This window comes from Tetrao urogallus (assembly GCF_951394365.1).
Source record: "Tetrao urogallus genome assembly, chromosome: 7".
Lineage (NCBI taxonomy): Eukaryota > Metazoa > Chordata > Aves > Galliformes > Phasianidae > Tetrao > Tetrao urogallus.
Window position 1 is genome coordinate 46260192 of NC_136820.1, and position 22908 is coordinate 46283099.

At 45.1% G+C, this 22908-nt stretch overlaps 1 protein-coding gene across 1 annotated transcript; it reads right to left on the reverse strand.

Annotated features, from left to right (window-relative positions):
• Nucleotides 1-17190: 17190 nt before the first annotated feature.
• CSRNP1 (cysteine and serine rich nuclear protein 1) lies at nucleotides 17191-22656 on the reverse strand (the record flags this gene model as incomplete). The annotated part of the gene is made up of 4 exons (XM_079538502.1): nucleotides 17191-18174; nucleotides 19079-19375; nucleotides 20041-20300; nucleotides 22485-22656. 4 exons carry the CDS (start codon nucleotides 22654-22656, stop codon nucleotides 17191-17193), a joined length of 1713 nt encoding a protein of 570 aa, XP_079394628.1.
• Between the last annotated feature and the right edge of the window lie 252 nt (nucleotides 22657-22908).

The window sequence follows — 22908 nt, forward strand, 5'->3', positions numbered from 1 at the left end:
CATTTAGAAATACATTTTGACTCTTACAAAGTTTGAAATCACTTGAAATGTGGCATTTCACTGTTATGGCGTTTCGGTGTTATGGCATTTTAGAATTAGAAAAATGACAGCCTTAGAAAAACCTGCGTGTGGTCTTTCCTTTCCTTGTGAAGGAAATGCAATTTATCTTCCAGCATAATGGAACTAAAACAACGTGACATGCGACCGACAGATTCTGCAGAGCACTGTAAACTTCAAATGCTTATTTTTCAAAGCCCTTTGTGTGCTTGGCAATTATAACTCGCTCTCAGGATGGGTCTTTTCTAAAGGTTCCAATGTAAACGAGAGTCAATAGGTGAAACGTGCGCTGACCATTCTCAAATGTGGTTAGATGAGCACATAGATTGTATGAAGCTAACTGATTAGTCACAGGTTTCTTTTTCTTTTTCAATTAGTTGAGAAAAACAGGCACTTCTAGGCGGTTCCCTTACAACAGAGGGTTTTTCCCCCGTTGTATAAGTAGTTGTGCAATATGGCAGAAGAATTGCATGGTGTGAATACATTTCTTTGGCTTCTTGCATACTTGTTTTCTGTAGAGTTCATCAGAAATTGTGTATCTGATAAGATTACCCACTTCAGTGGCAAACAATAAATTTGTCCAGATCTTCAGTCATATCTGCTTGTACAGATATGTCCTCTTTGAGGACAAGGACAGGATGCTCATGAACAAGGACTGTGAACATATAGTTGTCTCCAGGACGATGTAAGGAAGGGTTTTCATATATACACCATACATAAAAACTTCAAATGATCATCAATAGAGTCTTGCAATCCTGGAGAAGCATATATAAGAAATGATAGAACAAGGGGGAATGGTTTTAAACTAAGACAGGAGAGGTTTAGCACTGGCACAGGTTGCCCAAGGAGGCTGTGGATGCCCCATCCCTGCAGGCATTCAAAGCCAGGCTGGATGTGGCTCTGGGCAGCCTGGTCTGCTGGTTGGTGACCCTGCACATAGCAGGGGGTTGGAACTAGATGAGCACTGTGGTCCTTTTCAACCCAGGCCATTCTATGATTCTGTGATCCTATGACTCTATGATGATAAGTGTATTTCTCTCTATGAAGAGGCCAAAGTTCAGCTGTTGCCAGCTCTGTTGATTTTGTTGCTTCAAGCTCTACTCACAAGGGAGACTTTGAATATAAATTGAATATAAACATTATATTGGTGGCATTGAATATAAATAATATATTGATGTTCACTGACAAATAACTTTTGGGTGCTTCCAAAGCAACTCAATTCAATGCAGCAGTACAGCATCTCTTATTTAATAGGCTTACTTGTCTTATTACTGAGACTTGCAGAGACTAAGCAAATTCTTTGTTTGCTCAGTTACTGTACCAGCATGCCAGTGCTATCAAAATTACTCAGGTTGTCAGGCCAAGGTATTTCCTATACAAATAGAGATTTTGGAAATATTCTGGCATTTAAGCTGCATTCAGTGAGGAAGGAGCCCGGCAGGCTAACTGAGTTGGTAGCAGGCAGGCAGTAGTGCAGGCTTGAGTATGTTGAAATAACTTGAATAGCGTTTGGTATAAGTTACCTTAAAGCTTCAGAAGTGAATGAGTCTCCTGTAAGTCCTATGTCAGCCCAATGAGGATGTATCAGGTGTTTGGGGGCATTAAAATGGCTGTGTAAGTGTATGTTTAGGTGACTAAGTAACTTCCAATGGAGCCTGAGGAAGTGCTCTGCTCATAAAGTGAGGCTTTATATTAAAAGGCAAACTGGTTAACTCTCTAGGTTGTGCTCCCCTAGTCATGTGGTGGCCCTTTACTGGGCTTGTTCCAGTATCTGAGTGTCTTTCTTTCACTGGGGGACACCCAACTGGACAAGTACTCCAAGGATACAGTCTTACAGATGCTGAATAGTGAGGAAAATTTCTTCCTACAGTCTGCTAGCTACACACAATCTGCCAACTGGACAACTACTCCAAGGATACAATCTTGCAGATGCTGAATAGTGAGGAAAATTTCTTCCTACAATCTGCTAGCTACACACCTGCTAATGCAGCTTACATTGTGGTAGGCTTTGTTTGCTGCAAGGGTTCACTGTGCAATTTGTTGTTCATCGTGATCCTTTTCTAGAGTCCCCTCAGCATGCACAGTTACATGTGGTTATTCCATACCAGAGGCTAAACATCCTCTGCCCTCGTCCCAGACAACTCACTGTGGAAGGCACTGGGTTGACTGTGGTGCAATTGCCTTTGGTAAATCCATACTGGATGATCTTCTTGGCCTTCATGACTCAAAATTTGCACCATAGCCTTCTTAATGGCCGATTTTAGGCTGACTGGCTTGTAGTTCCTTCCGTGTTGAGGATGCAGTTCCTTTATCTTCATTGTTGAAGATGAATGTGATTATTTTGCCTCTATCTCACTTGGTTGTAGTGACCTCTCTAGGAAGACAGATTGTGTAATGCATTGGTGGATAGCTGCTGAAAGGATCAGGCCCAGGACAGCTGATAGATACCAGGATGTTCAATCCTTATGTCCAAGTGTTCTCCAGCAAGGAAAAGCACTCTTGTCTGCTCCTGTTCTCCTGGCAGTGAAAGCAGGTTTTGGTATGGTCAAAACAAACTGGTTCAGTTTAGAGTCCTGCTACTGCTGCAGGTGGAGAAAGGAAAGGATCAAGTTGGTTTGGGGAGGAAAAAGCATGGGAAAATAGAGGTGTAAGGAGTTAAAAGTGGTCACTTGCCTGTAAACAGGCTGTGATTAATATGCTTGTCTAGCCATTCCCTGCATCTCATCAGCAGTCTGATTAAACTCCATTTCTAACTATCTCCCAGTCAAGAGGCTCTCCATGGTGTTTGTATGGAGGTCTCAATGCCAGAGATCAGAGATCATGGTGTTTTGTGTCCATAATGCCAGGAGATGGAGCAAGTGAGGGTTTATATGTCTATCTATGCAGGAATTTTTATGCAACCATAGTCCTTTCAGTACATTTCATCTGCTTGCAGGCAGCACCATCCCTGGCATGTTTTAAAGTCCAACAGTCCTGGAGTGCCAGAGTGAAAAGGGATGAATTTTATATACTGAGAATTATCCCTCGATAAAAAGTAGTGATGAAACGCATAGCTGCACTTACCCCATCAGTGTCAGCATATTGTGCTGGAGTAGTGAAGCACTTTAACAGAAGCATTCATTGAAGTGGACTTAAGAATGGAAAGGACTGAGATGGGAGATGGGGAGAACGATCTATACTATCCACTAGGAAGAGCCATGATACTTCAATGGTGGTTTGTTATTTCACAGGGATTCTCAGTCGTGCACACATATTTGGAAGTAGGCATGTAAGCTGCATCATCTTTCTCATGAACAAACATGGAGTGAAAGATCTATTCTTGTGTGTGCATTTTCATATATATGAGAAATATGCTGGGAAGGAAAATAGATGTTGACACTGTAGTCAAGGTTCTAGAGCCAGGTTCTACACAGAGCACAAATCAGGTTTTCATTCCTACTCTAGTTAATATGTTATTTATACAGGATGGAACAGCTTCAGTGGGGAGGAACTGAAAGAGATTGATTTTCTAATACCAGAAGTTGAGTGTTTAGGACATAAATCTGGTGATTGCCACATGGTGTCACCTGCTTCTTTGCACAGGCTCTGAAACCATCCAATTCCATACCTGCCTGATTCAACTTTCTAAAATGACAGAGAAATAACAGAGCAAAAATGCCAACAATTTTCCCCCAGGTTAGTGAGTCAAATCATTTGACCACGTGAGATGAAAACTCCCAGAGCTGATTCAAGGCAGCTCAGGACCACGTTGCCAGGAGTGGAGTGATAACAAGTCCCTTTTTTTTTCTGTAGCAACAAGCTGTTAGAGCAGCTCAGGCGTGTAGGTAACATTACCCTTGGCACAGCTGATGGAACTTGCCCAACTCATCAGTTTTGTGTTACGTTAAGCACCCGTAACTGAAGAGCACGGAAGCCAATACCCTACTGCTGTATGCTGCTCTAATTATAAATTGTCCTTGCCAGTTGCTCCAAGCAGTTCCTTCCAGACTGCAGAAAAAGCTGCTCTTTTTTTGAATACTGCTCTTCATTATTTAATTTGTTGTCAGTGCTGTAGTACAGGTGTAACTTTGTGCATCGTGTTAAGCAACGTAGTTAACATCTGTTATGACCAGCCTATCCTCCCATTCACTGTCTCACAAAGGGAGCACTGAATAAAGCTCTTCACTTTGCTAGTGTTTTGGGGTGAGATTAAGAGCATCAATTTTGACATTTCAGATAGAATCTTGGAGAGATGTAAGCATCTGCCTTCCAGAGTGGGATTTGAATTGGCAGGCTTTCAGCAGCACGTGCCATTGATGGTGTTTAAATTCATTCAGCACCTAAGCACATGTACTTGATTAACTGCAGAAGCATTTTCTAAGCATGTGAGCACTAGGTACTTATGCAGTCACGATTCAATGCAAGAGCTGTGGTACAGGGAGAAAAGTAAATAGCAAAACCCTTTCTCCTCCAGGGCTACTTCCTCCTTCCTTAACATTTTATACGCTTGGTGCCTGATTTATCTTTTCTTTAAGTGGTTGACTTTGCATTGATGTATGTATATGAACTGGAATAAAACACGTTCTGTAAAACTGTAGGAACTCTGAAACTGTAAGTGAAGGGATGTCGTATGTGTGAGATCACCTGTATGTCCATCAACACGTTGTAAAGTAAGTCAAATGTCTACCTAAAGAGATTATTACACTTCCTATTGCTTATAGTTTTGCATTTAAAGGCAAATGAAGGCAACTGCTTCACAATTTTTTAAGATGACGATCCTTTCTCCTAGTGCTTTTTATAGGTAAATATGGTAACTTCATATTGAGGTGACTGGTTGTTCTCTGTTCCTTTCAGATAGGCTCGTCACAGTCAAACTCTGAGATACTTTAACACAGCTACACAGAGCAGCAATAGGAGATTTGTCTAAATCCTCTTGGACTTCGGCTCTTCGAGTGCCTCGTAACAGCAGTTTTTCTGATGGACTGTTTATAACTCACAGAAGTGTTTTTCTCCGTTCTGATGGACTCATCTGCTCTTCCCATTGTTGTGAGCAGTGTTTTTTCAGTGTCAAATCCAAGGCCTCTGCCTGTAGAGAGTGACAGTGCAATTTTTCTGAACACTCAATCAAAATAACTCGTAGTACAATTCAGGATGAATGGACCTCAGGAGATCATGTAGCCCAACCTCCAGCTTGCTCAGCTTTTGTCAGGATTATGGAGCCTTTTTGGAAGAGATTCAACTGTCTTCTCAAACAATTCTCTATGCTTTGCAAGATAGGGTATTAAGACTGCAGTCTTGGGGGTTTTCCTGTGCGTTACCATTTAACTGTCAAGCACAGCACCTTTTTGCAGCAACCTTTACAATGCCCAAACCACATTCTTACACTTTGCAAAACACTCAATTGATTTGCCACTTCTAATGAGTAAGTCTCCAGACAGAGAATTTTGACATTTTGGATGGCAGCACTAGGCTTCAGCATCTCGAGCTACGTTTCTGAATTGGAGCTTTGATGTATTTCTGTGATACCAAAAACTAATCAGCCATTTACTCCAATTTCTGTGGGTTTTTTAATTGATTTCCTTCACCTACAGTCAGTCATAACTCATAAATTCAAGGTTTTTCACCCTTGCCAAGTCCTCTTACATGGAGCAGTACTTCCCAGTCCTAGTGCTCTTACTCCCCTCTCTTCATTCACATATGACCAAGAGGTTCACCTCATTCACCAAGCATATAGCAAAACGCAGACAGTCCCCCCGGAGCTCTACACTAAAACAATGTCTGAAGTGGAGGAATTCAGAAAACAGCTGTAATTCATCATCTGGAGTGTAATTTATTTCTCCTTTGGGCATTACAGCACAACCCAACATCAAAGCCACTCAGCTGCAAAATGAGTATACCATTTGCTTTGCTGTAGAGTACAGATTATGGACAAACAATTACTCAATCTAAATGGCACGGTGTCCAAAAGGAGAATAAACAGACAACAATGTTCTTCAACAGAATTGTACATAGAGAGCACACACAGAATCTTTGGAATAATAAATTAGCAATAGAAAATGAGAGAGCTGGCCGGGTCTAACAAGGGTGATGAATGTGGTGAAAATGAGAGAAGAGACTGTTTGGCTAAGAGGCCACTCTCTGACCTCCTAGCCAAAACTAACTGGGAGCTAAAAATGATCTATGATGTAAAGGGAAAAAATGTTCAATGGCTTAAAAAAGGTTTCAGTGCTAAACATCACAGTGAACTTCTATGGCTGCCAAGAAAATACAAAGGGTTGGTTAAATAGGGCTGGTGAAATTGCACAAGAAAAAACCCTGGTCCTACCGTGTCCATCCCATGGGCAGCAGATTTACAAACTTGGTTGAATGAACCTTGCTCTCTTTTCCAGTTCATTTTCTTAACTCTTCCTTTTTTACTTTATTATGTCTACAATCATAGAATCATTAATGCTGGAAAAGACTACTGGAATCTTCTAGTCCTGCCATCAACCCATCACCACCATGCCCACTGAGCCGAGTCCCTCAACCTTGTCTAGCCCCAGACCTGCTGATGTCAGTACTTATAGAACCCTGCACCTACTTTTAAAACAAACTCCTCGATAGAAACTTGGGTAAAAATGATCCGGAGAGAAAATTCAGGTCCGTGCCGTGTATGGAATTATACCAATCATTTCTCATGCTGACAACTGATCTTTGACTGCAGTTCAAGGTGGTTTACTGCCTATACTTTGATGCTCTGTTTGTCCTGAAGAAATTTTGCTTCATCGTGGAAAGAAGTCTCTGGGTTTTTATGTTGTACTGAAGAATCTGTGTGCTCCTAGATAGATGCCTAATGCGTGTCAGTAAGTGCTTAGAGTGGTTGAGCTTTACACTGGATGTCTGGAATGCGACTGGATGAATATTAGCAGAGGTGGCTCCTGAAAAAAAAAAGGAAACGTTCCTCTAGATCACAAGTAACCAACCTTTCACTTTGCCCAGGCTGCAGTGAGAGAAGAGGAATTGTTTTAGGGTGCAGATATGTAGGTTGCTCCAAAAGTAATGCCTCCAAACTATTTCCATGGAAAATACAACTGAGCACAGCAACACTGATAGAGCAAATTTTCAGTGACAAAACACTATTTCTCAACATAGTCACCACCATGAGCTCTGCATTTTTGCCAGCAATGGACAAGAGCCCACATGCTGTGCTCGTACAAATCTGCCCCAGCAGGGATGACCCACTGCTGTTGTTGCCACTGCTGAAACATCATCTGCCACCTCACTGTGCTCACAGTCTCCATAAACGTTCAGCAAACATCAATGAATGTCAATGGGTGCCATTTTTTCCTCATGGAGAGATTCAGTTTCACACTTTTGCTTCATCTACACTTCCATGTCAGCTGCCATTTTGTCATTCTGCCCCTCCGCTGCCATCTGTCACAATGTTACTCATTGCAAAGGCTTCTACCTGTTCATCTTAAGGGCTATGTTAAGGCTGCTAGCAAAGATGGAATGCACCTCTTGGCATTTCCCCCTGCAAGGACCACCACTTGCCATGGTCAGGTGGACTACCCATCTGGATAATGGTCTGCTCCACCTGGGAAAAAGTCTGGGATGTTTTGCACTCCTATGAGGGTGACCAGATCTCTGCCAGCCACAGCATTTTCCTCTTTTTTTCCTCCTAGCCCAGATCTCTGCCACCCCTGGAACTGAGAGCCAGCAATTTGGGTGCAGGCAGAGAGAAATACATTCAGCAGGAAGAAGGGAGGAGAAAAGGACCAGCACATCCAGCCAAGGTTGAACCACCCTCCCCTTAGGCTAATGCTCTTATTACCCAGTTGATAAAGATCCGGTTGTGTTACATGGAGCAGCAGGCAGCTGGGTGGACAGATGCTTTTCTTAGAAGGGAATGCAACATGTGCATCGACAGTTACCAGCCTGAAGTGCTGGCTGGGTTAGCCCTGCTTGGGTTTTAACCTGATCCGAAATTCGTCAGGTGTTATTTCTTCTGCACAGCCCAGTGGGAACTGTGCAATGTGGAGGTGTTTGGGTAACCTTGGGCAACGCCTTGAACAGGTCCTTGCTTTCTTTCGGTTGTGGGTTTGTTTTTAGTTTCTTTTTTTTTTTTTTTTTTTTTTTTTTTTTTTTCCACATTGGGAACGTTTTTGATCAGTTTAACAAGTTCTGAGCATAGTAACATTAAGCAAAGATTTAGACAACAGCTTCTTATCAAATATGCTAGCATTAAATGCTTGGAAAATTGCTACCACTTCACTGAAGATGATTCAATATCTCCTTCCTCTTGGTTGCCTGAGTAAATTGTAATTCGAATATTTAAGCTAGGAAAGGGTGAATCTCTCAGCAGCTAAGTGGTATAGATTATAGCATATTTGTTCTTTCTCTCCACTTAGCATGCCAGCACAAAACCTGAAGTGTTTGTTACAGCGATTGGAAAGGGTTCCCTCTATGGAGGGAACAAGATCTCTGTGAGAAAGACCTGGTAGCTCTCTGAAGGAAGGGATATCAGCCAAAAAAAGGGACTTAGGTTGGTAAGAGCATGCATTGCTTCCCGGTCATTGTGGTGGGGTTGTGGAGACTTCTGGAAGCAGACGTCAATTTCACTTCACTTGATATGACCTGGAAGACTGCTCATGGTGTTCTTCAACCGTGGAAGCTTTAAAGACAGTGGCTGTGATGTCACCAGGTGCAGTGAAAGGGCTTAGCCAGAGAACTTTGATAAGCTGATGGTTGGACTAATGTGTTGGTAGTTGGACTAGATGACCTTAGCGGTCTTTTCCAACCTAAATGGTTGTGATTCTTTTGAAATGAATTTCCCTAAGCCAATTCATAACCTTTTGTGAGCATAGTTAAACCACTACAGGCATCTTAACACAGTAATGAGCAAAACCAGCTAATGCAGATTTCCAGCTCCATGGTCTCTTTTCCATGTTATATGGAGATACTCCACTATTCAAAGGCACACACACCATTTCTGCATGGCCTGGGTGCCAAATACTTTGTAGTTTCATATATATATAATAGTAGTTTCATATATATATATATATAATATATATATATATGTGTATATATACACACACACATATATATATATATAATATATATATGTATATACGAAGGTTTTAAGTCTTTATATATACTTTATGTATATAAAGTTAAAATTAAAATATATATTATTATATATACATATACATATATGTATATAAAGACTTAAAACCTTTCTTCTCATCCTCCTTCTTGCTACTACTGCCACATCCTTCTCACCCTCTGAGTTCCTGCTGCTGTTCCTGCACAGCTGGGCATCTCACTGTGCACTTAATCAAAGGAATGGTAAAGCTCTCTTTGCTTTAACCTTGACTTTACACATAATTGCTGACTTCCTGGGAGTGGAAATCAAGCTGATTGCTGATTTACATAAGAGGAGATACATTTGCATTAATGCCAGCACTTGAAATGGGTTTGCATCCTGAGAAACCTACATAGGGATAGGAAGGTGGAAAGAAGTTCAGGTTTCACAGCCCACAGACCATGCTACACACTTTGCTCTGCAGCAAGTCATACGTGCACCGCACAAATGAGACAGCACGACACCAACACACACTATTCCTTAATTATCCATGGCGTTAGTGAACGTGCTTACAATAGGGGGTAACAAGCTGATCTTTCACCCTGCTTCAGACAGAGATGCAAAGTGAATGCTTAGGTGCCACTAGAGGGCATTGGCAAACCGGAGGAATGCTTGATGTGCTTATCACCAGCTCCCGAAGAAGTTTTGCGGGCTGATAAAACGGCGTGTATACAGCCTTGCACTCTGTCCTTTGTGTTGGCTCGCAGACGCTCAGATAAGCAACCGGGAGCTTCTTTTTACTGCCATTACCCGGAGGTCCTACTGGAAAACAGATAAACTCTGCTTATTGCGGTGAGCGCAAGTGAAAATGAAACCAGCAGCGCTTTATTCAGGATTTACAAAAGGACTGGAGCCCCAGCTGTGTTTGTAGCTTATTGCTTTATCAGGCTGCCCTTGACAATGTCTCTTCTGCATTCAGAATTTTGGCAACTGTCCTCGTCCTCCTCTGACGCAGGCAAAGACACAAAAAATAATGAATTAGCTTTCCTTCCCTTTAATATTAGTGAGTGGTTCTTGCTACTTTTAAGACAGCGTGTGACACCAAGTTCAGCTGCTTCACTTCTAGATATGTTAGACTCACTAATAATGGAGTCATAGCCCTTGCAGTTTGCTTAGGAACCAAGTGAGAGCAGCACCCTGAATATACATGATCAAAGGCTTCAGAGAGTGGAATTTTCCACAGGAGTCCCTCAATCCTTTCCAGAACCCTCCTGGATGCTGAGAGGTGAAGGAGTGCAGTCTCTGTTGGCTTTGAGGTGCCTGAGATTGGGTCTATCTCTGTGTGCTCAGTGCCTGAGCCACAAAGAGGTTAAGGATGGCAACCAGGAGGAGAAATATTATGCTGCAGCTGCAGGAGAACCACGTGTTAGAGGCTGTTCAGAGTCATTATCACGTCCCCAGCACCAAGAAGGAGCATTTTTTTTTTCCGGGTTCCCATGACAGGAACAGTTTGTGCTGCTCAGCTGTGATTTATGGCATAGGATAAGAGGAGGCGATGGCCTGGGAGCACTCACGTGGCATTGCATGTGCTTCTTCCATGCCTTGGTATTCAAGAGCCTTGCTTCTGAGCACTACAGGAAAATCTGTAACCTTACCTCAGGCACCTGTGGAAAATGCTGTTCTTCCAACAGGCTTTATTATGTGAAGGTACTAGGTCTTACAGAGATACAATATCCAATAGGACAGCAAAAACACCATTGGGTACCATAATATTAAATATTATGTAATAAAATATTTGCTTTTTCCACAGCTGGGTGATGAGTATGCAGCTAAAGCCGTCCATGTTTTGGAAAACTGATGTTCCCCATGTCCTTTAGCAGAACAAAAAAAGGAAGCACTCATGGCTACTGAAGGCACCTTCTGAGTCTGATCCCAGCAGGTGTAGGGTGCTGGTGAGGTACAGGACTGGCCACAACATCTTGAGGTGTTTGATAAGGTTGTAGATGATGTACAACACAGTTCTGGGATTCAGGGATCCAGTAGGGAGGACAAGGCCACTAGGGACAACTGAGGACATCCCATCCTGCTGCTGATTCAGAGAAGCACAGGTTTCTGAGGCCCCATTTCATCTCCACCAACCCCATAGAGCTGTCTACAGAGCTTTGAACATCTCCGATGGCCCCAAACACAGCACACCCGGAGTTCTTAGAGGATCTGACAGAGATACTCTTAGAGATCACACAGAGATACACTTGGCAGTGGAGCCCTCAGTCATGTCACAGCTGGATTGAGATGATTTAGGAGGAAATTTTTCACTCAGAAGGTGGTGACGTATTGGAACAGGTTGCCCAAGGAGGCTGTGGATGCCCCATCCCTGCAGGCATTCAAGGCCAGACTGGATGTGGCTCTGGGCAGCCTGGTCTGCTGGTTGGTGACCCTGCACATAGCAGGGGGTTGAAACTAGATGGTCTTCGAGGTCCTTTTCAATCCAAGCCATTCTATGATCCTATGATTCTATGATCTTATGATTCCATGCTTATATTATGGACGTGCCCTCATTCACATCCTACCCCAGACGTGTTTTGTCAGATAAACCTCCAAGTACAATAGTCAAATTTACATCACTTCATCACCCAGTTGTTTCCTCTCCTGAGCAAAATTGACCCATATTTTTGGGAATACAATGAGCTCCCACCTCTCCTCACAGCTATTCAGCCCTAATTACTGCAAAGCACTTTGGGAAGCTTTCAATATAAAAAGCACTTACGAACCATTAAATTCTCATCTCTATTTACTCCAAAGTAGTATCCAAGTCATTATTTCCTAGAAGTGGAGTAGATAACGCTCTCAATAGAGCAGGTTTATTTTGGAGGAATGTTATTTGCTGTGGTGGCAGCTTCCTCCTGCAACCTTGTCCAAACGGCAGCTCTGAGCCTGGGCATCCCATTCCATGCCCACTGCCCTCTGAGGCACAGCCTTTCCCTCACCCCCAGCTGTCCCTCCCTGACAGCTCCACGTTGTTCCCTCGGGCCCTATCGTTGTCCCAAGAGAGCAGAGCTCAGCACTGGAGCTGTATGGCCGTGAGCCCTGCCTCAGCCTCCTCTGCTCTGAGCTCCAGGCCTCAGGCATTTCGGTACCTCACTCTCTGGGCAAAATGTGCTGTGGAGCTGAAGGAGAAAGCAGCTGGGGCTGCTGCCCAGCAGATGGCAATGCTGCTGTTCACAGCATCCTGGTGATATAAAGCAGGCTGATGAAATGTGTGGTTCAAGCCGTATTTAAAACTCCTCGTAGATGAAGCTGTGAAGGAGAAAACTTGGTTCTTTCCATCAGTGACTTATCTGAATTCTCTCTTTAGCCAGGTGTCTGTCAAAAGAAGAATATTTATTGTTTTCTAGCAAGAAATAGAGCTAGGATGAGAGGTACTGGCACGAAGTTGTGTCAGGGGAGGTTCAGGTTGGATATTAGGAACCCTGAATGGGTGGTGAGGCATTGGCACAGGCTGCCCAGAGAGATGGGGAATCACCATCCCTGGAGATGTTCAAGAAGAGAGTGGATGTCACAGTGAGTGACGTGGCCTAGAGCTGTCACAGGCATGGGCTGGTGATTGGACTAGATGATCTTAGTGCTCCTTACTACTTCAATGATTCTAGGAATTACTTACCTTTCTTCTCTACATTTAGCAACACCCATTGCCTGGGATGCTCCTGAGATGGATGAGCACAAAGGAACCCTCGAGGGGTTCAAATTAAGCTGCTGTTGTGCTGGTGTGCAATACTGGTTGATTAGATAGAGGGACCCTTATGGAGTGATGAGGATTTCTGTGCTGCAAGGATAAAAAGTGATTTATTTTGGATCTTCAGAGTAGACGCAGGTCCTTGATGTGGGAAAAGCTGTCTTTATGAAAGCGTCCCAGGCAACACCCTGGGTTTGCATTGCCCTGCAGCTCCTGGGGTGTTTTTTTTCCCTACTGCACATGAAGTCCATCTTTTCTGTCACTTTATGGCTGTTCCTGCCCAGAACAGAGACATCTCCTTCCTGCTTGGTGCCAGCTCTGCGCAACAAATGACTCAGTCCCTATGTAGGGAGAGAACTGCTGTCTGTCTGCTGGTTGCAAAGATGCTTTAACTCTTTCAGCAGCAACTAAAGAATGAAATGAAAGCAAACAATGAATAATTGTGTGCTTTTGGGTGTTAGGAACGAGGGTAGCTGCACGGAGGAGAGAAACTAACGACAGTAAAGAGGGTGAGGAAGGTGGGGAGTGCACAGCTCGAGCTGGAGCTGCAGAGGCGGGATTTATTGGGTCCATTGAAGGAGCTGCCCACGGCAATGAATCACAGCCGTGTGTCATCGGGTCTGGGCATGTCTGTCCCGCCGCGTGCTGAATTGCAGCTGGCCTCAGCCTTGCCATGGAGGCTGCCAAGGAGGGAGACGAGTGACACAGGAGGCTCCCCCTGGGGTGGAAAAGCAGGAAGGCTGTGCTGACCATGACAGTTTGTTGTAGGCTGTTTTGGCCCAGTGAAGATGAACATTTAACAGTTCATCAGCACAAACTACAGTGACAGTGGGAAACACCTTTGCAATGGGCTAGAGGGTTTTTTATTCCCACTCAGTCTGGATTTTGAGGGGCTCAAACGTTGATGGGGAAAAAACACGTGGTTCCAAATCCAGCTCATGTTCCGTGTTCACGTCTCTGATTTGCGCTCAGATGAATTTGGCCTTTCCATTCCTGAATCCTCAGTGCCACACATCATGGGCTGGCACCAGTCAGGAGGAAGGTCCTGCAGAAAGAGCTGCATTAGTGGGACAGCCCAGATGGCCTCAACACAGTGACCTTCCAGCCAGACAACTCCAACCCACCGTGCCAGCACTTTGCTGGGCTTTGATACAACCACCATTTCCCATTTCCTTGCTAAAGGTGCTCTGCCCAGTGCAGTTTCAATGTCCAGGTCTGGACAGAGCTACAGGCATGGGGATGAGGACAGTGTCCCACCCCAAGGGCGTCCTTTGACACTCTTCTTTCATCGTGGTACTGGGTACCTCTGGGAGGACACCCGTCCTTGGGCAAAGTCATGATTTTGAGGTCCATCTCAGTATTTGGGGTGGGAATCCTGGGGTGATGAGCTTCAAAACGGTCCAAAAAAAAGCAAAAACAAAGGAAAAAAAGAGCAGCTGTGACATGCAGTAGCTCTCACACCCCTCATCCAAGCATCTGAGCCACAGCAGAGAAAAGAAAGTAACAAGCAGTCATGCTGGAGGCGCAAGGAGAAAGAGTGAAGACGCTGCCGCATTCAAACAAAATTATTTTATTGAAAGTGTAATGGAAATTTCTTCATATTGCTTTGATGAAATGAGAGACAGCAGCTGTAGACAAATATGCTTTTTTCCTTTTTTTTTTTTTTTTTTTTAAACAAATGCAAATGGATAAGGTAAAAATAAAGCATTTTTTTTTTAACTTGTACCCTTAAGCAACATAATCACAATATATACACAAAGAAAGCTAAAATAAAGCTATGTTGAAACCAAAGTGTTTCAATCAATACATTAGATAATTACAGATTGTGTCAATAAATAGCCAGTTTAAAAACTGTTTAACAGGCAACTTTTTACATAGATACCGAGAAGAAAAACAAACAAACAAGCAACAAAATTATATATTTACAATTCAGTGCCTTGAAAAGAAAAAAAAAAAAAAAAAAAAAAGAGAAAAATTTTTTTTTTTTTTTTTTTTTTTTTGGCACCAACACAAATAAAATGAATAAATTATAGAAAAAAAAAAATCCACAATGGCAGGAGTCAATCTCTGTCATTCATTACAAAAAGTGTTGTGTATATATATATATATAAAATATATGCATATATTTTATATATATAAATATATATATATATGCAGAGAAACTGAGGAATGTTATAAAATATATTAGTGCCAATAAATACAGAACGGTACCAGACTTCCAACAGTCAGTATTTTTGATGCAGTCTGAAGGATAGCAACTACCACCAGAAGACAACCAAGGGGGGTTTTCAGTCAAAAGAAACGACGGCGACAACAAAAAAATAAGATAGATAGATAGATAGATAGATAGATAGATAGATAGATAGATAGGTATCCAGGAAATCCTCCATCTGCCAGTAGTATTCCTACAGTCGCCCTCCTGCCCATGGGGATGGCCTCAGGGGGATGCCTCGTGGGAGGACGTGGCGGGTTGACTCTGCTTCAAGGTTGACCGGCTCAATACCAGAGAAGATGTACAATTAAATAATAATAATAATAATTAATAACAATAATTTAAAAAACAAAAACAAAAACAAAAAAACAAAAACCCAGCCTTCGTGCTATTCATACGCCAGAAGCTTTCCGAATTGCTGGCAGGGTGCCATGGTGGCATGGCAAGACTACTTGTCCATCAAGTGGCAGGTCTCAAACAGCCCCCATCCCTGCCGGTGGGGACAGCGAGGGTTCAGCTAAGGGAAAGGTCCCCAGCCCCACATTCTGGGATGATTCCCCCCAACTGGGTGACTATGCAAGGGGGGATTTCAATGTACAGCTGTGGGTTTCCAGAGAGATACATAGACGCTCACGCTGCTGGCGTAGGCACTTAGTGTATCACTGGCGTGCAGGTTTGGGTCCAGTTACGTGGCATGGCCAAATAGTGTCATGTTCTCAGGCTGATTCAAACAACAAAAAATCTAAGTAGGCCTCTAATCTCCCTCCTAAGCACAACCATTTCTCTTTTTTCCTCCTCTCTGCAATCGTACTCAATAAATAATGCAACAACCTTCATATTCATCTCCTTTCCTTGATTTACCCAATTTATCTGTTTAAAAAAAGAGTATAAACAGTCTGGCCCACACGTTTCTGGAGTTGCCATATCCTTGATATCTGGGAGTCGTAAGGGTGCTGCTGCCCTTCACTTTGCTCTCCAAAGCCCCACGGGCTGCAAAGGTCACCCTGACTTTCTCCCTCGCTGGCAGTTCCTCTGCATATTTAGGCACCATAAGTGATCACAAAAGATCTCATGGCCAAATCCTTAGGAAATTCAATAAATTAGAAAATAATTTATGGAAAGATTTCGGTGGTTTTTGTTCATTAAATAGAGCTAGCTCATGTTTCTCAAACACAGGATGGTTTTGCTCCCTATAGCAGTATCATGCATACCAGACTACGCGCTATCACGTCTACAAAGGATGGTTCACTACCAGAGGATGCTGTAGGAACACCTCCCTCATCCCTCCCCTCCCACCCACCTTGCATTCAGCTCTTGTAGCAGTGTGAGGTGAAGACCGAACAGACAGCACCTCCCAGACTCAGACACTGGGGTCATCTTTAGGACGTGTGCTGCTGGAGACCCTTACTGCCCTTCCAGGTCATTGACAAACCACAGTGCTATTCATGTACTACAGGTAGAAAATAAATAAATACAGATATATTATGCAAAAAATATGATTGTGCACATAATACATCTGAGGTATCACCAATTTAAATAAGGTTTCATGCTAGTTCAAGCTTCAGTGGCTAGTTAAATTCTGGAATTTGCAATAAATAGATGAAGGATGATTATGTATATAGTGTACGGATCTCTTCTGTAAACCTTTTCCGATTTAAACCCAAGAGCGTGTTGGTCTGGCTCTTATGCAAATCACGAATTTTCACAATAAATACAGCTTCAAGAGTTGGCTGAAAAAGTTCCCGCGACACCGAAACGTTTCTAGAAGGGGCTGTGTGTACGACTGGCAACATTCGCAAGGAGCATTTCTCAACAGGCCTTTGCATACAAAACACAAGGAAATTCATACTTGAAAGTCTTCGTCCCTCCCTCCACCCCCCCCTCCCCCAACCCCATCATGAAAGTTTAGAAATTTTTGCACAAACAGCAAGAGGACTGATTGTAGCTGCAGTATGTCAAAACGTCCACATTCTATAAAGACCAAAAATAGTTTGTCTGCTCAGAAAGTCTGATTTTTTTTTTTTTTTTTTTTTTAAATCCTTTTCACATAGCACAAGTGAAAGTTTGCCCGTCCAACCGTTCTTCGGCTTTGGTTTCAGCACCACGATGCTGCCAATCCTTCGCATCCCCAGCCAGCCAGGAGCTTCACACCTTCACCGTTTCCATCAGCGATGACTTGATGGCGTCCTCCAAAAGCTGATTGTCTGTGAAAGGGGCTGGGGTTTCGGGGACGGATTCGGACAAACCGATGAGAGACTCCAAGAAACAGGAGCCCTGATCTCCAGCTTGCGGGAAACCGGGGAAATTAGGCAACTGAAACTGTAACGCTGAGAAGTTATCAAGGTTCTCATACTCCTTCAAGGAGTTGTAAAGGGGTCCCAAGTTATAGTCCGAGAAGGACTGGAAGAAATCCAAGGAGTCAGAGGAAAGGCTGAGGTCAGCATAGCTCTTGGAACACGACTCAGCTGGGGCTGGGGCGCAGCACGACACCCCATCACAGCGCGCGTGCATGGCCTCCTCCAGCAGCCCACCACTGTCCTGGTTGGCGTTCTCGTCCAGGCACTCAGAGAGGTGGGATGAGGCCCCAGGGCCGGGCTTGGCCTCGCAGTCATGGTCCTCAATGAAGAAGTCGGCAGGGTGGAAACAGCTCAGGTTGTCCTGGCAGCGGTCTGCCTCCTCCTCGGCATCCGAATCATTGAAGTGGAGGATGCGTGCCAAGCCATCGTCATCGATGTCCGACTGGGACTTGTCGGAGGGGAGGCTCTCATAGGGTTCCTCCAGGTCCTCGCTGGGGTGGGAGGAGATGGAGGAGTCCGTCATGTCGCTGCTGCAGCTGTTCTCCCCCAGGGCTTCCAACTCAGGGCTGAACTGGAATGCGGGGGCCAGCGGTGCCGTGCGTTCTTCCAAGGGCCCCTTTGTCGCTGTGCAGCCCAGCTGAGGCAAGCGCTCTCGGAAGGGAGGTTCAACCTCTGCCACCCCCTCACTGCTCTGCTGCTGCTTCTCCAGCTCCAGCTTCATGATGGTGTGGATGAAGTGGGTCTGCACCCGGGCCTGGTTGAACTCGATCCTACCTTCTGTGTTGCCGCAGCCGTCCTTGGTACAGCCACAGGGGAAGGAGGTGTGGTCCATCTGGGGGGAAAAACATGGGGGTGAGGACCCTCACCTAAAGCCCAAGCCACCTTGATTAACCCCCCCAACTCTCACACATCATCTTTGCAGCATGGGAGAGGGATTTAAAAGCAAGCCAAAAAATACAAAATAGTGAAAAAAAACCAACCCACACCACTTGCTCTTTGGAAGATGCTCGGAAAGGAGACATAAGTGGACAAATGTGAATTTTTGTGCACTGCACCACGATATCTAATATCTGATCTGTATCACGAGCTTCTGCCTCTCTGCGGGATGAAGGACAAATTGCTCCACTGGTATCTGCAGCACTTCTACGTACCAGCTGTGAGCAGCCACTAGAGGGGGGCTGTGACATGCACATGGACCATGAGTCCTCCTGTGCACATCCATCTGCCTGTGCATTTCCAACTGCCTGTGCACACCAACTGTCTGCACACACACCCTACACCGCCCAGCCTGCAACCACAGCACATAGCAAGCAAGTGAGCAGCACCCACAGTAATGAATACTCCTGCAAACACAGCAGGACAAGCACCTCTGAAAACAGAAAATATAAAAAAAAATAAATGAAGGTAACTAAGTGCAGCTACAGGGGTCACCCTGTGACATGCAGGTAGGCCTGCAGAGCTGACACTGATGCTCCTACGTGTGCTGGGAGCTGGGATGCACACCAAGGAGAATAAGAATAAAACCAAAGGAGAAGGAGAAATTGGAGCCTCGTGGGAGGAGCAAAGGGCTTCCCTTTGCCAAGGCATCCCCCACAGCCCGTCTCTCTCTGCCATTCACAATGTGTGTGCAATTGCACATCCCCATGGGATGAGCGATTTGGGAGGAAGATGCTTTCCAGCAGCATCTCCAAGAGCTTTACCCGCTTCAACTTGAGATGCATGAGATAGGGCAGTACCTGGCACTTAATGCCTGCCAAGCTACAGCTGCAGGTCTCGGGATCGCAGACCTCCTGACAGTCACAGCCACAGTCCTCCCGGGACAGGCGGATGCTGTGCAGCTCCCGCTTCTCCTCCTTGTCAATCTTCTTCACCCCAACGGCTTTGAGCAGTGCACGCCTTTTCTTGGCTGGATAGGGCTGGAGAAAAAAGCCATCCTCCAGGTCCACGTTGCTGACGTCGATGTCGTCATCAGAGATGTCTTCAATAGTGAGCTGGTTGGCTTCCTCTGATTCCTTCGTGCCGTTCATGGTGAGCTGAGGGCAAAACATGGGCAAGGTGTTATGGAGGTCTCAGGGACACCAAGACAGCAACCCTCAACACCTCAGGCCAGGAGAAATCATGCAATCATAAAGATTGGAAAAGACCACTAAAGTCATCTAGTCCAATCCCAACTCATCCCCACCATGCCCGCTAACCATGTCCCTCAGTGCCACATCTCCGTGGTTCCTGAACAATTTCAGGGATAGTGACTCCATTACCTCCCTGGGCAGCCTGTTCCAATACATGAATCATAAAATCGCAGAATAATACAAACTGGAAGAGATCCATAAGGATCTGACTCCTGGCTCCACAGAGGACCACCCAAACACCAGACCATACATCTGACTGCATAGCACAGACACTTCCTGACTTGCCCCAGTAGTGGCCACCTCTATGACCAGTATCTGTCTCAGAGCCTCCAGAGAGAAACCCGAGAGCCTGAAGACCATGGGGTGCACAGCATCTCGCTCAGGTCCCACCTGAACACCTGATGAATACCTGCCAGGGGAGCTGAGCATCACTTCTTTCAAGGCAGAGAACCGACCTGTGTTTCTCAGAGACCCACAGAAGGTTCTGGATCAATGTCCCGAGGACTCGGAAAGACCAACAGAAAGAAAAGACCTTCATGAGAAAAGACACCCCCAATCCAGCCACTCACTTTCCATTTCAAGGCTTCCAACTTCTCCTCTTTCAATTTCTCTTCCAGTTTCTCCCGACGAACGTTTTCCTGCTCCTTGGAGAACTCTGCTAACGTGAACTGCCGAGAGGAGCTGTGTTTGCTCACCATCCCCAGCGTGCAGCCCCCGCGGCTCGGTACGCTCGTGAAGCCCTGGCAGCGCGGGAAGTAGAACACAGTGACCCGGTCAAACTCCACGTTGTTCTTCTTTAGCCGTTTGGATTTCTTCAGGATGGACGTGGCTAAAAAAGGGGGAGAAAAGAGTATACAGTCAGCGATGCCATCCTGAAGATGGAGGTAAAATAACTTTGCTAAACGCTATGAACCGGACTCGCAATGGTAGCATAATACGATAAGGTCACCGCATCTCGTGCTCCAGGATCTAAAGGTGGAAAGTGGATACAGGAGAAACTAAGCCAAGTCCTGATGCACTGGTGTCACCACTCAGATTCACCCTAATAAATGCCCACTGCTTCTCCTCCCCACCACAACTTCTGCCAGGAAATACATTTACTTCACATGCAGCAGAGCAGAACGAACAAGCAGCCAACCACCCTGCACACCTGTCCTGTTCCCAACCCCTTCACCCTGCCTGCTGTCCCAGGGTCCCACAACACTGGGACACTGATGCTTCAGCTCCAGCTTTTGGGGCAGGACAGAAAATAGCCCGAATTGGCTGCTTCTCCTGGTATTTCCTTTTACCATCCACTGGGAGGAACCACGAATCTGTAGTTTATTCTTGTAAGCCTCATTTGAGAGCAGCTGCTAAGATGTTAATCTTGATGCAGGTGACCCCAGGGTAAACATGGCAATGCATGACTCTGGTTTATTTTATGCTGCTGAAATACACTACACAGCACTCAGAGCAGAGCTTCTCCAGAGATACCCGGTTCTGCACACGCAGATGGAGAAAGCAGGGGTGGAATAACTGGTCAGAGCAATTTCACAGAATCATAGAACTGTCTGAGTTGGAACTGACCTTTAAAGGCCATCTGGTCCAACCCCCCTGCAAAGAACAGGGACACTCACAGCTCCATCAGGTGCTCAGGGCATTGTCCAGCCTGACTTTTGAGTGTCTCCAGGAATGGGACATTCACCACCTCTCTGAGCAACCTGTGCCAATGCCTCACCACCCTTATTATAGAAAGCTTTCCTTATATCCCATCCAAATGTCCCTTGTGCTGTTTGCATGCCAGGAAGAAGAGGAGGCAATGCACAAATTCAGTGTCTGATTTTTTTGGTGTCACTCTCTGCTAATGAAGTAGTGGGAATGTGGAAACAAGCAGCCAAGAAGGGCTGGGTCAATCCCCAGCACGAGACTGAGCTGTGCTGCTTGGAGAGCAGAGCTGAGAAAGTGCAAACTGAACAGCAAGCTGCACCTACATTTCACAGGTCTTGCTTGCCAAAATACCGCATCTCAGTTTCAGATGGAAAAAAAGAAAAGAAAAAAAAAAGCATTCACCCAGCTGTGTCAGCAGCTTCTGCTCACTCACTGAGGGTTTCGAACCAGGCTGCGCCATCGCTTTGATGCTATCTTTGCACTGTGCGTTGCTTTTTCATAATAACCTTGATTCAATCTTCTAAACCATCAGCTCTTTATCAAGAGGCAAGTTAACCACCACCAGCATCTATCGACCGAGCTGCTGCACTTTGGCATTTGCTTCTCCCTCCTTCCCCCCCCCCCTCCAAATTGTTTTTCCATTCCTGACCCTTTTTCAATGGAGCCAGAGAATACAAAAAGTTCATTGTTTTGTCACCAAACCTGGGAAGACAAGCAAGAATGAGACTCTTTATTATTACAAGACTTCTAAAGCCTTTTCAGACCCTGCGTGTTTGTGTGTGTCTGCTAAGTGGAGCTTAACTGCTATATACAGTGGGTGTTCAGTGTAATTTACTGGGTTGGACCATTTCTCCTCCACGAAGATGGTCTCCTATTGTCTTTCTTTTCCCTTTGCACAGCAGATAAGGGATTTTATGACCTTGTCTTCTGCATGTTTTCCTAAAAGCCCTCAAAACCGATAACGCTGGGAAAACAAAATAGCATTTATCTGTACTGACAGCGGAGGCAATGTCAAACGCATCGTGTTCTTTGGCAAAGTCCCCACCTTACATAGGAAGCGGGTTCTGAAATGGTAATTAGGCTGCTGGTTAATCATTTTTCAAAACCAGCATTACGGGCTGTCTGTTCCATAGTTGCCTATGGAACAGCTGATAGCATGCTGAAGGACGGAGGATGCTCTGATAGCAGCATCCTCTGGACACTTGTGCACTGGCGTGCCCCATGGGCCCAGAAATTTGGATTTGGACCAAAAAAAAGGTGCAAACAAATGGCAAAATGGTAGGAGGAACAGCTGAGGAAGACTCTCGTGAAGACGCTGGGGGGTTATAAGGATAGGGCAAACAGGGCTAGGCGATAGGGGACTCACGGGTAAAGCCAGGTGCTATGGCAGAGCTGGGCTTGCTGTCTCCACGGGAGCTGTCTTCATCCGAGTCCCAGCCTGAGGACGCTGAGGAGGACAGAGGGGAACAGGAGGAGGAGGAGCAGTAGGTGCTGTCATCCCCCAGCTCTTCATACTTCCTTTTCAACACCCCGCTCATGGTGACGCCGTATTGTTCATATAACTGCAAAGGAAGGGAGAAAAGCATCATGAGAGAGGGAAATCATCCCACTGACAGTCTGCACGGGCTCAGTGTGCAGGCTGTGACCCCCCAAAGGTGCACCCACAACCACACCTCGCTGCCGCCCCTGCACGCAGCTGCAATTCCTCTCCTCTTTTAGAGGAAACGCAACTGCCCAGGAACCCATTCAATCAACACAAACGTTATCCAACAATAATTACTACATTTTGC